The 13,785-nt window shown below is 50.4% G+C and overlaps 4 protein-coding genes across 4 annotated transcripts; 3 read left to right on the top strand and 1 right to left on the bottom strand.

Moving 5' to 3' along the window:
* Window positions 1-408: 408 nt before the first annotated feature.
* On the top strand, window positions 409-1,401 carry FIESC28_01308 (uncharacterized protein; the record flags this gene model as incomplete). Its single annotated transcript, XM_031155459.1, has 2 exons — window positions 409-477; window positions 790-1,401. The coding sequence occupies 2 exons, from the start codon at window positions 409-411 to the stop codon at window positions 1,399-1,401; spliced, it is 681 nt and encodes a 226-aa protein (XP_031020626.1).
* Window positions 1,402-1,633: 232 nt separating this feature from the next.
* FIESC28_01307 (uncharacterized protein) lies at window positions 1,634-5,239 on the bottom strand (the record flags this gene model as incomplete). The annotated part of the gene is made up of 2 exons (XM_031155458.1): window positions 1,634-2,033; window positions 2,082-5,239. The coding sequence occupies 2 exons, from the start codon at window positions 5,237-5,239 to the stop codon at window positions 1,634-1,636; spliced, it is 3,558 nt and encodes a 1,185-aa protein (XP_031020625.1).
* Window positions 5,240-9,276: 4,037 nt separating this feature from the next.
* FIESC28_01306 (uncharacterized protein) lies at window positions 9,277-11,034 on the top strand (the record flags this gene model as incomplete). The annotated part of the gene is made up of 2 exons (XM_031155457.1): window positions 9,277-10,078; window positions 10,124-11,034. 2 exons carry the CDS (start codon window positions 9,277-9,279, stop codon window positions 11,032-11,034), a joined length of 1,713 nt encoding a protein of 570 aa, XP_031020624.1.
* Window positions 11,035-12,037: 1,003 nt separating this feature from the next.
* FIESC28_01305 (uncharacterized protein) lies at window positions 12,038-13,671 on the top strand (the record flags this gene model as incomplete). The annotated part of the gene is made up of 5 exons (XM_031155456.1): window positions 12,038-12,296; window positions 12,489-12,539; window positions 12,590-13,336; window positions 13,392-13,597; window positions 13,657-13,671. 5 exons carry the CDS (start codon window positions 12,038-12,040, stop codon window positions 13,669-13,671), a joined length of 1,278 nt encoding a protein of 425 aa, XP_031020623.1.
* Window positions 13,672-13,785: the final 114 nt, after the last annotated feature.

Raw genomic sequence — 13,785 nt, 5'->3', positions numbered from 1 at the left:
TCTTTCAACAATTAAGAGCCACGCCCGGTTAGCTCAATCGGTAGAGCGTGAGACTCTTACGAGTACGCGATCTCAAGGTTGCGGGTTCGACCCCCGCATCGGGCTGTTCCTATAAAAACGATTTCTAACATCGTGGCATTCTTTTTTTGCTTTCTGAAGCTTAAGTGATGCTTTTATGATGAGGGTAGCCTGTATTTTTCTCTATGAAGTGAATAGTGGTGACTTTTTTGTGAAATACCCGGAAGTGCGGGGCCGAAAATGCGGCGTTCCGTTCTTATCAGCTGGTGTGTCTTCCGTTCCACATCGTCATCGCCAATCTTCGCTCTCGAGTAGTACCTACAAAAGACTCACTCTTCTACCTACGGCTTTGACATATACAGACCTAAGAGCGCATTGAGTACAGCGAATATGGAGAACAACAAACCCTTCAAACCGGCTCTTATTATCGTCGACTTCCAAGAAGACTTTTGCCCGCCTGTAAGTGAATCTCTGTACGTGGTGTAGATGGTGTCGCATGAGATCTGGTGTACGCAGTAGAGGTGTGGGCAGTTTCTTAGGCGATAGTTCGTTCAAGAAGAACCTGTGCAGTCTTAGTGGGTTCACTTCAACTGCTCTGATCCATCTTGAGCTTGCTATATATACCCTTTGCGATTCATGTGAGGATGAGATGGTTGAGACGACCACAAAGACTCGTCCAAGCAGAAGCCTCAGAAACCGACACAACTACATCTCACGACATCTCGTACCATATTTTTAAACAATCCATGCGAACAAAGCTGACATCAACAGCACGGCTCCCTCGCAGTCCCCCAAGGCCGCACAATCGCCTCCCCAATAAACACCCTAACAACCCTCCCCTTCCCACTCATCCTCGCAACAAAAGACTTCCACCCACCAACCCACATCTCCTTCGCATCCAACCACCCATCCTCAACGCCCTACATATCCACGACGAAAATCACACACCCGCGCGACTCCTCCCGCAGCTACACAACCACCCTGTGGCCCACGCACTGCGTTCAAGGCACACCAGGCTCTGAGCTAGTTCCCGAGCTGGACATCTCGCGCGTGCACGCTGTCATCGAGAAGGGTCAGGATGAGAAGGTGGAGATGTATAGTGCTTTTTATGATCCCTTTAGGGTGACTGATAGTGGTTTGGCGGGTATGTTGGGTGAGCAGGAGGTTACGGATGTTTATGTCGTGGGGTTAGCCGCGGATTTCTGTGTCAAGGCGACGGCGGAAGACGCAGTTAAGGAGGGTTATACGACGTGGGTTGTGAATGAAGGAACAAAGCCTGTCATGCCTGATAAGTGGGATGAGTGCAAAAAGTGTATGGAAGAAACGGGTATCAAATTCACATCACTTAGAGATGCAGTGGAAAAGGTTAAGAGCTACTCATAAGTAACAATAAAAGGATTAAAATTGAGTATTTGAAGCGGTATTAAACTCATACTACCACTCCATATTTGCATCTTTCGACGACTGTATATGTATGTACGCTTTGCGTGACCTTTCCAGAATGTCCCAATGCGAAAACTCCATGTTGTATGACCCATTCATCCCATTCCATATGTCATACATGCGTCTCTATTTTATATCTCCATCCACTACTCCTTCAAATGCAAACGCTCGTTTATCGCTTTGATCTCTGAATGGCAGCGGCGCTCATTGATGTTGTTGACGCCGAACGCTCCTGAGAGTTGGTCATGGCCAGAGAGACGGGAGTCATAGGAGAGGGAGCAGGAGCAGGGGTTGTGCTGCGAGAGGGTGCAGCACTTCGGTTGTGCTGCATGTGAGCCTTAACAAGGTGACCGGCAGCCAGAGCACTGCAAAGAGAGAGTTCTCCAGCAAGAACAGCGGCACCAATAATACGAGCAAGACGGCGGGCGTTGTCACCAGGGTTAGTGGGGTGAGAACCGCGAACACCAAGCATATCAAGCATGGCGCTTTGAGGCTCGAGAATTGTGCCACCACCAAGGGTTCCGACCTCAAGAGAGGGCATAGAGACGGAGATTTGGAGAGCACCTTTGAGGCTGAAATGGGTTAGCAATGATCAAGTTATTATAAAGGAATAAACTCACTTCTTCATGATGGTGATACAGTTGGCACTCTCGACAACCTGAGCAGGGTCCTGACCAGTGGCAAGGAAGATAGCAGCGACAATGTTGGCAGCGTGGGCGTTGAATCCACCGACTGAACCAGCCATAGCGGAACCGATCAAGTTCTTGGCAACGTTAAGCTCGACAAGGGCATCAACATCGCTCTTAAGAACACTGCGGACAACCTCGCCAGGAATGATGGCCTCGGCGACAATACCCTTACCACGACCGTCAATCCAGTTGAGAGCGGCGGCCTTCTTATCGGTACAGTAGTTTCCAGAAACAGAGACAATTTGCATGTCCTCAAAACCGCCCTCGTTAGACATAACGCTGAGGGCGTGCTCGACACCCTTGGAGATCATGTTCATTCCCATAGCGTCACCGGTAGTGGTCTTGAATCGGATATAGAGGTTGGTACCAGCAAGAGCAGTCTTCATGGACTGGAGACGAGCGAATCGAGAGGTAGAGTTGAAAGCCTTCTTCATCATGTCCTGACCAGCCTCAGAGTCAAGCCAAAGCTTGGCAGCACCAGCACGCTCAAGAGTCTCGAAAGCAACACAAGGACCACGGGTCATACCATCGGCAGTAAGAACAGTAACGGCACCGCCACCAGAGTTGATGGCCTTGCAACCTCGACTGGCACTGGCAACCAAGACACCCTCAGTAGTAGCCATGGGGATGAAGTAGCTCTGGCCATCGATAACAAGAGGACCAGCAACACCGACAGGCAGGGGCAAGTATCCAATAACGTTCTCACAGCAGGCACCAAAGACACGCTCCCAGTTGTAGTTCTCGTAAGGTAGCTTGGATCGGTCGAGGGAGTGGGTCAGGTCGGTGGTAGCCTTGTTGCGAGCGATGATAGTACGTCGGACCTTGACAGCGCGGGTGAAGTCACCAAGAGTCTTCTCAAGAGCATAACCGGGAATCTTTCCACGCATAGACAGGGAGACAACTTCCTCATCGCTCATCTCCTTAACTCGCTTCTCGGCCAAAAGCTTCTCGAGCTCCTCGTTGCTTCGGTTGGGAAGGTCGGCAGAGCGAGCCTTGGTCATGTGAAGACTGTCGGACTCATCATCGGTGATGGCGGGGGTCGTAGGTCGAGTACGCATAGGAGTGGGAGGAACGTATTCGCCGAGGGGAAGAGTAGCGGAACCAGTGTCGTTGAACTGCTGAGCACGAGCGAGCTCGTTTCGGTCGATGTTGTGCTCGGGAACATTGGGGTCCTTGATACCCCAGCGGGCGACGTTAAAGAGGTAACCGTTCAGAGCAACACTCAGAGCGAGAGCAATGACGATCCACTTGGAGAGGACGGGGTCCTCAAGGGACTTGAGAATACCGCCAACCATGCGGCCACCGACGCCGTATCCCTGGAAATGGTGGTGGAAAGCATCGACGTAAGCGGGGTGGTTAACGTCGACGGCAGAGCCAAGAGCGTAGTGAATAGAAGGGTACTCGAGCTCGTACTTGATGGGAGTGAGAACGGTAACCAGGGTAGGTCGGTTGTTGGCCTTTGCTGTAGCCAGGATAGCGTCCAAACCGTTGGAAGCAACCTTGAAGGGGTCAACAGAGAGAGGAGCAACAACACCACCCAGGCTGCTGGCCCAAGTTCGAATGGTAGACAGAGAGCTGGGGTTGCGGAATGGGATTGAGCAGATGTTGACAATGTTGACAAAGATGAAACCGAGGATCATCAGGACCTTGAAGGTGGGAATGCTGCTGCTCTTGCGACCGAAAATGGAAGAATCGCCCTTCACGCGTGTCCAATCACCGTCACTCTTTGCGACATTCTCAGCAACTCGGCGGCTGACACCATCATCCTCAAGGGCCATGCGCATGTCAACGTGACGCTTGATGCGGTTGATCTCAAGCTTGATGCTGAGAATGGCGGTGTAGAAGGTAAAGAGGAGAATGAAGTCGAAGAAGAGAGTCCAAGCAGCCAAGAAGCAGAAGTGCTGGAGACCACCCTGAACGCCAGAAGCAGCACCAATGGCAAGGATGACAATCTCAATAGCGTAGTCGCGCATGATCTCGAAGCCCTTCTCCTTGATAGCAGACTGAACAGCGTACTGGATAACGTTCTGCATGGAGCGCTCAGGAGATCGCTTGCCAGACTTGGAGTTCTGGATCTGGCGGCGGTGCTCAATGGCATGCGACATGACAGCGCGGGTCAGGACAATGTTCTTCTCGAATCCGATGGTGACAACCAAGAAGGGAAGACCCTCAGAGAGAAGGATCACGCTGATGGGAACGCCCAGCTTGGTGGTAACCACAAGACCGAAGAGGAAGGCAAACACAGAGGAGAACAAAGTGCAGATACCGAGCCAGAACTTGGATCCCAACTTGCGCATGGAGAGGAAGAGGGAAACAAAGGTCAAGTGCATGGCAATGTAACCCAGGAACATGATGACAATGTCGAGGGTCTCGGCGTTCTTGAGCAGATCAACGAACTCAGTCCAAGCATTGTTGACCCATTGAAGAACGCTGTTCTGGGTGTTGACCTTGGCAGCCTTCATGATCCATGTTTTCTTTTCGCGGCCGTGTTCGGTCTCAGTCTCGACGGCATCTTCGCTGGGAATCTCCTGGGCAGCAGCAAGGAACTCGGGACCCTCAGCGTAGGGAAGAGAGTAGGCGAGGATGCTGTCTTGAGAATAGGCGGTGAAAGGGTTCTCAGTCGAGGGAAGAGGTGTAATAGAGAGGTTCTTGGGAACAGGCACATGGGCGGCACGAGGGGCATTGCTGGACGACTCGGCAGAGAGTGTGTCGGGGAAGACAAGAGTCAGGAGAGCGAGGTGGTCGGCATCAGCACCGGCCTCGACAATAGAGTCCTGCTCGATAGCCTTCCAGTTCCAGGAAGTTTCAGGACCCGCGCGCAGAACACGGCTGCCCTCTACGAGGGAAGACCAATCGGCCTTGCCAACAGTAGGGACATCAGTGCTGAAGAAGCTCTCTTGTAGCAGACCGACGTATGAAGTGCTCGCAAGGACGGCGACGAGGACGACGGTGTGGATGGGGTGAGAGGTTGCGATACGGGAGATGAACTGGGCGATGGGCGTGAGTCGCTTGGACGCCCAAGACGGTGTAGTTTTCTCTGTAGGGGCGGTCTCGCCACGGAAGCGTTTCGGTAGAAGAATCGAAGCCATGGTGTTGAATTCGATTCGAGTTTGGAGGAGTTACGGCGATGTCGTTTACCACATTGATATTGATCTCGAGTAGACTGGTCTAAGCGCAGGTGTAAGTCCGGGGGAACGAAGTCAAGATCTGCAGGAGGCAGTAGGGGTACTTCAAGCCATTGAAGGCGGCACGACAAAGAAATGGAGGGTTCGTGGGGGGCAGATGATAATGTAGAAGCGAGGCTTAGAAGAGACGTAATGCAACACTCACGTTTTACTCAAAGGTGGCAGTACTTCGGCTTCGAAAGTATCGAGGCGGAGGGTCAAAACGCGGTGGAGGGGCAGACAAGGCGTTGAGGCCTTGGAGCTGAAGCTGGGAGGAGCAACAGCCACAGAAAAAAAAAAAAGGGACAGGCAGGGACGAATGAACGACCACACACCAACTTTCAACAGAGAAATAAAAGTATAATTCTCTGACGTGAGCAGAAGGAAGGAGGAGAGGAAAGGAAGAGGAAAAAAGTGAGGTAGGAGAAAAAAGAGGTAAAAGGGGGTCAAGAAAGATGTTGGGTGTGGAGGGAGAGATTAGTCTACCGTTAGGTTAGGACGTGGTACCTTGGAGATGGGATGGTCTGGTGCTGGCGCTGGTAATGGATGCCCATCCGTCAAAGAGAAAGCGGGAAATGATGGAGGCCGGAAGAAAGTGGAGGGATATTCAAACTGTCGGTCGGAGGGTCGTAGTGGCATTCGAGGGACCGCTTTCCTCTAAACCAGAGCAAAGAAAATTAGAGACAATAAGGCCGAGCGTTTCCTTAGCGTGGAGAAATGATCTTTTTTCTCTTTCTCTATTCTTTCTAGCCACAATACTAGCAGCCTCATTACTGAAATTGCAATCTACCTATAACACTGGGACAAGAAAATGTACTACTGTACAAAAATATTTTATTTCCTTGCTTTAGTGCTACTGGTCAATTCCTTCAACTTCTCTCATCCAATCCAATACCCTGTACTATTCCTTTCAATGCATCCTACCGGGGCATAAAAGTCGGGGATGAGATGCAATTTAGGCCTGACGCAGTGTTGGCAGCGGCGCTTTCACAGTGTCAGTCTAGCCACGATTCGGGGGTGTTGGTTACACAGTTTAGGTCTAGGGTGCCTTATAATCAGGCCCTTCTCCTGGTGTGGCGTATCGACCGCGTGGGCTACAGGGTCAGCCTTGACACTCCTTTTACCGGCGATCATGATGCGGTCCCTGATTGTCCATGTCAAATTGTAAAGGTTGTCGAGTGACTCCAGGAAGAATACGCTGATTGTTTACAGCACAGGCCGCTGGGCTTCATCCTGTTGGTCAAGCTACCAGATATGTGCAGACGGGCCGCCGGGCTACATTTGACTTGCGTTTCTTTGTCTCACATGCAGCAATTGTTCTGGACGACTATAACCTTCTTCTTGCTCTTGGCTTTGATATCTGATCAAATAAAAAGTATCACAACATCATGCTTTGGCTGCCGTCATGGCTGGGCGGGTAATGACATGGAGGGCGTTTGTACTCTTCTAATCCCTTGGTAATCTCATCTCAGGTTCTCGTAATCGTAAAAGCCGAATACGCAAATACCACTAAACCAACACCACCAACAAGACACAAATTCATCCGTCCGTCAATGATGACAAGAGTAATCATAACCAAGTTGAGTATTGATCTCTGGCATTACGTGTGTCAGCTTCAATTTAAGAAGGTCTTTGGAAATGTACCGAAGGCGCAGCCTCTTGTTGATGATGAATTCCTTAACGCGTGATCAAAAGCCTCCGTAGACGCGTTGGCGGGAACAAGTGGAGACATCTTTTCAAGATCCCTGAATCATCCACTTTCGAGGCGGCCAACGAAGAAAAAAAGTCTGGGTGCTTTGTTGTCGATCTCCATATGGAGGAAAATGGAGCCGTAACTGTACCAATTGGTTCGCAAAGACGATGCCGATTAGATGTACCGTATCTTGTCGTACACGTACTCTGATCGTACAGCAGAACCTCGACAAAAAGATATCGTCGACCCTAATCTCTCCGGTCCTGCCCACAATGAATTCGGCCTTGTACGTAAAATTCTCCGCAGGTGTCCAGGTCTTGGCATCCGTTATCAATCAGTGGTCCATGCTACTATCACCATTGAGGCTCTCGATGCGCAATTCTCTGCACTAGCTCGGCCATTGTGGAGTTTGAAGGGTAGAAACCGGCAACTAGAGCGATTTAATGTGCAGGAAAAGACAGATTGATAAGATTTGATCATCTGAGCCGAGGATCTAGAGGTTCTTGGGGGTTATACCGATGACGGACGTTGGTGGTGAGGTCCATCTGTCTAGCAGAATTTTCCTTTTGACATCGAGCTGCATATAATTTCGATGCACCATCTTGGGGTTTCGGAAACTGCCGATGCAGTTGGGCTCTCCTTTGGGGAAATGAGATGAGCCACTCAGAAGTTTTGTTCTGAATCAGTGTTGATGCCCCTCATCACCTTGCTCTTCACGAGGATATCAGAAAGCTTGCCCGTCAAGACCCTAAGAGATGAAATGATTTGAATATTTTATCCTAATCTAGACTAAATCTTAGGCCATCTTTTGTCATAGTCCTAAAGCTTGACGATACTCTCTGCTACCCAGTAGCTCTGTCTAAAGCTTCACTGGTGAAATGATACAGGGAAGGGCAATTCTTCACGTTGTGCGACCATAAGAACTCACTGCTGGAATCGGGGGCCGAAGAGTCGATGACATCAAAAGTCATTCATCGTCTAAAGCGAATCCCTTTGTCCTTGTCAACAATCTCGCTTGATTGTGTGATCGACTTCACCTCCAATCCTTGCCGTGCTTAGTATCCCGCTGCCATTACCGTCGCGACATCACGATTGCAAGTCCATTCTTACTCATATCATGTCAGGTACAGGTCGCACCGACCGGTAAATCACGGCTGCCTACATCGGTAAGTACCCGGATCCGCGTAAACACGACACAATGATGCACAAAGAGCGATATCTTTGTTTCAGAAACGAGAAGTGAACATTTTACCTTGTCAATGATGCAAGAATCGTCCTTGAATAATGAACCCTTGCTTTCGTTTACCATGACCCGGCCGTTAGAGGTCCACTATCCGGAGGGCATCTTGCGGGGCCGTAGACCCTGAAAGCCGGAAGATGGATGGAGTGTCAGATCATTGAAAGACGCTCGAGACTTCCCGTCGGTAGACGGTCGAACTCTATCAAAGTCCGTTGGTCTTTGTGTACACGAGAGCCAATTCTGGATTTAGACTACCGGCGCGCTAGGGTAGCTTAACGGCACAAACCGAAGTCGACGGCGTATTGGTTGCTTTCGATTCCATGATATGATTCCGTTTTAAACTGTTGGGCCACCAACAAAACTTGACAACCTCCAAATGCACATCTAGCTAGTCAATGGCTGTATAGCCTAACCCAAGTATTGCCAGACATAACAGAGACTCACCGCATATATATCCTGTAAAACGCAGCAATGCCAAGCACCGATGTCTTCCGGTGCTCTAGACCCTTTCCTCCGTCACAAGCAGCGGCCCGCTTCCGATGCAAGCCCGGTCCACCCACTATCACGCCAACAAACATCGTACGATTGGGAAAGACAGCACTTTTTCCAATCAATCCACTTCTTGAGGCTGAGAAAAATCTTGAAACCAAAACAGATAGGACGTCAGAGATTGGCCAAAATGATGCGGTTGAGCCCTTATGTGCGTCTTGTAATGGATGGACCGGGCCGTGGATGGGTTCGTGCTGAGGACAGGGAAGATGTCCAGTCATAAATTCTCGCCATGCTCTCGTGATCTTTGTTCCCCGGATGTGTCTCTGCAAAATATTAAAGCTAAACTGTTATCAGCATTGTCGAAAGATAAAAAGAAAGCAGAAAAATCCTTTCACCAATTATACGTCTGCCAATTCGCATCGCTAAGCTGGACAACGCATCAATCGGCAAGGGTCTTTCGTCTATTTCTCGCTTGCGGCAGACGATCCAACGCTCCCTGGTCGGAGGTTAATGAGAACGGACGACAACTCATTGGGGATGGAGGATAATCATGGCGATCCCAAGGTGACTTCTGACGAGGATAACGGTGTGATCAGTCTCAGCAACAGTCCAAGCAGCAATGGCTCAACAGACAGCCCGCACGTTTGGCTCGTCGGCGGAGGCATTGCTTCGCTCGCTGCCGCTGTGTTCCTGATCGACGATGCGCATGTACCGGGTAGCCACATCCATATTCTCGAGGCATCATCGAAAGCGGGTGGCTCAATGGCGGCATTCTCGAAGCCTTCTTGGGAGACAGGGTATCGGGTGTCTGCCATTCGAAAAATGAGTCTCACGTATCATTGCTTATATGGTATGTTGGAGAAGGTACCTTCTGACACCGAAGGTGAGACGCTGGCCGCCCGCCTGCGCCGCTTCAACAAGGAAAGCAAGAAACTCGGTGCTTCAGGAACAAGATTGGTGAGGCAGATTCCCGATGAGTGTGGAAAAGAGAAGCCCGAAGCAGTCGATGTGAGCACCATGGGTCTGAGTGTAAAGAACCAATGCGACTTGATGAGAGTGGTTCTAGAAACAGAGGAAGAGCTGGAAGGACTTGAGATCCAAGCTTTATTCGAACCGGACTTCTTCGAGACGAATTTCTGGGATTTGTGGTCGTCGCTCAATCGGTTTCACCCTTGGTGTAGTGCTGTTGAGTTCAGACGCTGCTTGCACCGTATGTTACATGAGTTTCCCAATATGGGAACATTGTCGGGTGTAGAACAGGCACCGGAGGAGGACTTCCAGGCTATCATCAAGCCTTTGACGCAGTATCTCAAGGCAATGGATGTCGAATTTCGGCACGGTAAGTTTGCGTTCGCTCAAAGAGATGTTTGTCTAACCTGTCTAGGCATACTCGTTAGTGGATTGGAGATTGAAGATGAAGGATCTGACATTCGAGTGACTGCCTTGAAGACATACCAAGACAGCAAACATGTGCCATTGACGTTGGGGCCTGACGACCTTGTGTTTCTTACTCTGGGCTCTTTGACTTCCGGTATGGGTTACGGGGCAAATGATCAACCCCCGCCGACAATGGAGCTGCGTGATTCAGCACCTCATGAACTCGACCCTTCATGGACTTTCTGGGATAGACTTGCTTTGGAGCGCCCACAAACATTTGGCAACCCCGAAGCTTTCTTTGACCGACCTTCGAAATCGACCTGGCTTTCTTTCACTGTCACTCTTCGCGATCCAGCGTTCTTTGAGCATCTGTGCAAATGGACGGGCACACTCACCGGCGCCGTGCCTCTCCTTACCTTCCGCGATTGCCCTTGGATGCTTTCCCTAACAATCCCCCAGCAGCCGTACGTCAAAGATCAACCCGACGGCGTCTTTGTATTCTGGGGCTACGGCCTCTTCCCTGATCAACAAGGCCGATACGTCAGAAAGCCTATGCTGGAGTGCACAGGCGCCGAGATCCTCACCGAGCTGCTACACCTAATGGCCTTCCCCCTCCAGCCAACACTCGAGCGCTCTATCACTATCCCTTGTCTGATGCCCCTGATCGGCAGCCCCTTCCTCACGCGCAAGAAAGGCGATAGGCCGAAGGTGATTCCCGACGGAAGCAAGAACTTGGGACTGATGGGACAGTTTGTTGAGATCGAGCGGGAAGTGACGTTTACGATGGAGTACTCGGTGCGGTCGGCACAGCTGGCTGTGTATGGACTTATGGGCTTGGATAAGAAGCCTCCGGGGGTGCAGGGCGAGGATCATGAGGTTTTGACATTGGGAATGGCGTTGAAAACGATGATGACTTGAGGGTTTGGGGACCGGAGTACAAAAGGCGTTAGGAAGCAACGAAATGGGATGGGGGTGGTGGACTTGACATACCTCTGTTTGATCTCATGTATACTAGGTAAATCTGTGTCTTTATAAATGACAATCAATAGTTAAAGTTGTTCTTTGTTCAGGGAGAAATCGAGAGAAGGCCTGTGTCCATCCTGACTTGGGTTTGCTTACCGGGCTGCTACGTTGAGATAGGGGGATTGCTCTGTGGGATAGCAATACTTCAATAAAGTGAATACCTAGGCACCAGTCATTTCACTCTGACAAAACCCATTGTCACGACCATTATTTCAATACCGACTACGAGGCCGCGGTACCTGTAATTGTCGCCGAGTTTACTGCCTACATCAAGCCCCCTTTCCTCTTCCACAACTATTTGCATCGAGCATCCAGGCACTCACAGCACGGCGACAATAAAAACACAACAAAAATGCATATCTACTACGAACAGTCAAGATTGCACTGGCACTAAAATATCACATTCAACAGCCCGCTTAGGAGCGACTTTAAACTACTGCCTCCTGGGCCGCACTGTCCTTCGAGCTGGCCCCCTCAGCCGCGTCAAGAGAAAGCCCGACCGACAGAAGGATTTCGTCATTCCGATATTACCAAAAACACCAGGCACTCCCAATACCAAAGCCTTAGGCTCTGGGTCCGGCTTTCGGTCCTCAGGCAGCGGCGTCTTAGTCCACCCGCACCTTCTCTCCCCTTCTACTGATTTCCCCAGTAACCGTCAAGTCAACATCCCCTCCTACTACCCCGCTCATATCCCCCCTCCCACTCCCATCTCTGCTCTTCCATGGTCCTTTTCATCTCATCACTCCTCAGTTCTCATCTAAAAGCTTAGAAGGTGGTCTTCTAAAGTTTAGGCTGTACTTTCGTCCTTCAGCCCCTCTTCCTCTTCTTCTTCTTCTTGTTGCTGTCGATCGAACGGACTACTCCGCGTTGTCACTCTTTGAATCATCCTCTGATCGAGATGGCTACTGTTGCTGTCATAGAAGCCCTCAAAGAATCTGGTATGCAGCACACTGCTCAGTATCAACTTAACTATCTAGATGAGTTCGAGGCAGCCAACACGGATGGAGACGAAAACATCCCTCAACACATAGTCGAGCTACGACTAATCCGCTCTTATCTTCTAGACGTCGCCTCAGGCACTGTTGTTTGGGATACCGAAGAAGTTGCTCGTCGCGTCAAACTAGGCACAGAAGGAAGCACTTCTGATCATGCTCCTGGTAAGCCTCTTGATAAACACGAGACGCCCGTTGCTGATTATGACTCAACAGACAACTCCGATGTGGTCGACCAGCCCGAAACTTCCTAGGAAGAAGCTTCGCAAAACACCACAACGGCTGCCACTGTCGGCACTGTAGCCTCTCCTTCTCCACCGACGTTTGTTGCGTGTGGGCCTCTGACCAAAAGCCCAGAGAAGGAGCGCGGTAACGTCAACAACACGCCTACCACACATGCTGCCAAAGGTGAGTACCTCTTTGTACATATATCTGCTAGACTAACACGCTGTTATAAGCCAAACATACAATGGAATTTGGGGAACGTGTCGCCAATGCGAAGCCCAAGCTGTCCAAGGTTATGTCAGATGCAATGTCATTCCTTCGAAGCGCGCCCCAGAGTGCTTCACCAGAAGGCGTAACTGGTGTATCTAGCCCTACAGAGCTGGCAGTTGTGCCCTCTTCTGAAACCTTGGAGGAGGAAGACCTGATCTCCTTTGACCCAGCTCCAGAGGTTACGCCCAGCAAGAACGAACCTAGCGACGTCTCAAGTATCAGATCTCCCCAGAACGTCTTATTGGACATCGACGATCACGTCAAAACTGAGTCTCCTCAATGGCACATTGTCCTTGGTCGCTACCCGACGCTCAGTTTGACTTCGGTCAAGAAGGAGGAAGTGGAGTGTTTCGTTTGTCACAAGGCCTCCACTGAGCCGTTTACTACATGCCAATGCAGCCACCAGTACTGCCCAGATTGTCTTTTCAATCTGGTCAAGACTTCAGTTCTGGGAGCCGCTGTATTCCCTCCTACTTGCTGTGGACAATTGGTCCCGGTGGATATCAACTCTGCGGTCTTTGACTTGGCGACCTTGCGTGACTTCTTGACCAAGAAGTTCGAGAATGACCATGAAATCAACGTTGGGTCACCCCAGGATCAAGAACTCGACGGTGAACTCACCCAGGCACCAGATCAGGTATCACTTTCACTCGAGAAAGCCAAGCAAGGACTGTGTTATCTGTGCCATCGGGTCAATGAGAAGGACGCTTGTAAGTTGTGCGATTACCAGTCCACCTTGCAAGCAACCAACTAAAGGCTGTTCAGTTTGCCCTGATTGCTGCTATCGCTGCAACTCAAGCCGAACACAGTGCAAGTGTCCCTGGTGGGCTGAACGTGAGAAGCGGGAAGCAGTGAAAAAGGTTGTTGCCGAATCGTCCTTCAACCCACAAGCACAGGGTTTCAACCCAACTGTCAACAATGGGTCTGGGCAAGAGTCGGCAGGTCGGGTCTTGCATCGGCCACGCAAGTCGGTTCTTCTGGTTCGAGAACCTCTCAACCATCAGTGTAAGCACACGCTAATGGATTGCAGGAATCAGCCGATTAGATGCTTTGACTGCGGCTGCATTAATCCTCGTTCATCGTGGTTCTGCATTGCCTGTAATTACCAAGTTTGTGGTCACTGTGAACAGAAACGTCGTGTATGATTATGTTCTTGTAT

The sequence above is a fragment of the Fusarium coffeatum genome (assembly GCF_003316985.1).
Source record: "Fusarium coffeatum strain FIESC_28 chromosome Unknown BRIP53273_contig_33, whole genome shotgun sequence".
Taxonomy (NCBI): Eukaryota; Fungi; Ascomycota; class Sordariomycetes; order Hypocreales; family Nectriaceae; genus Fusarium; species Fusarium coffeatum.
Note: the sequence above shows the minus strand (reverse complement) of the source record. Positions and strands in the feature narration are given on the sequence as shown.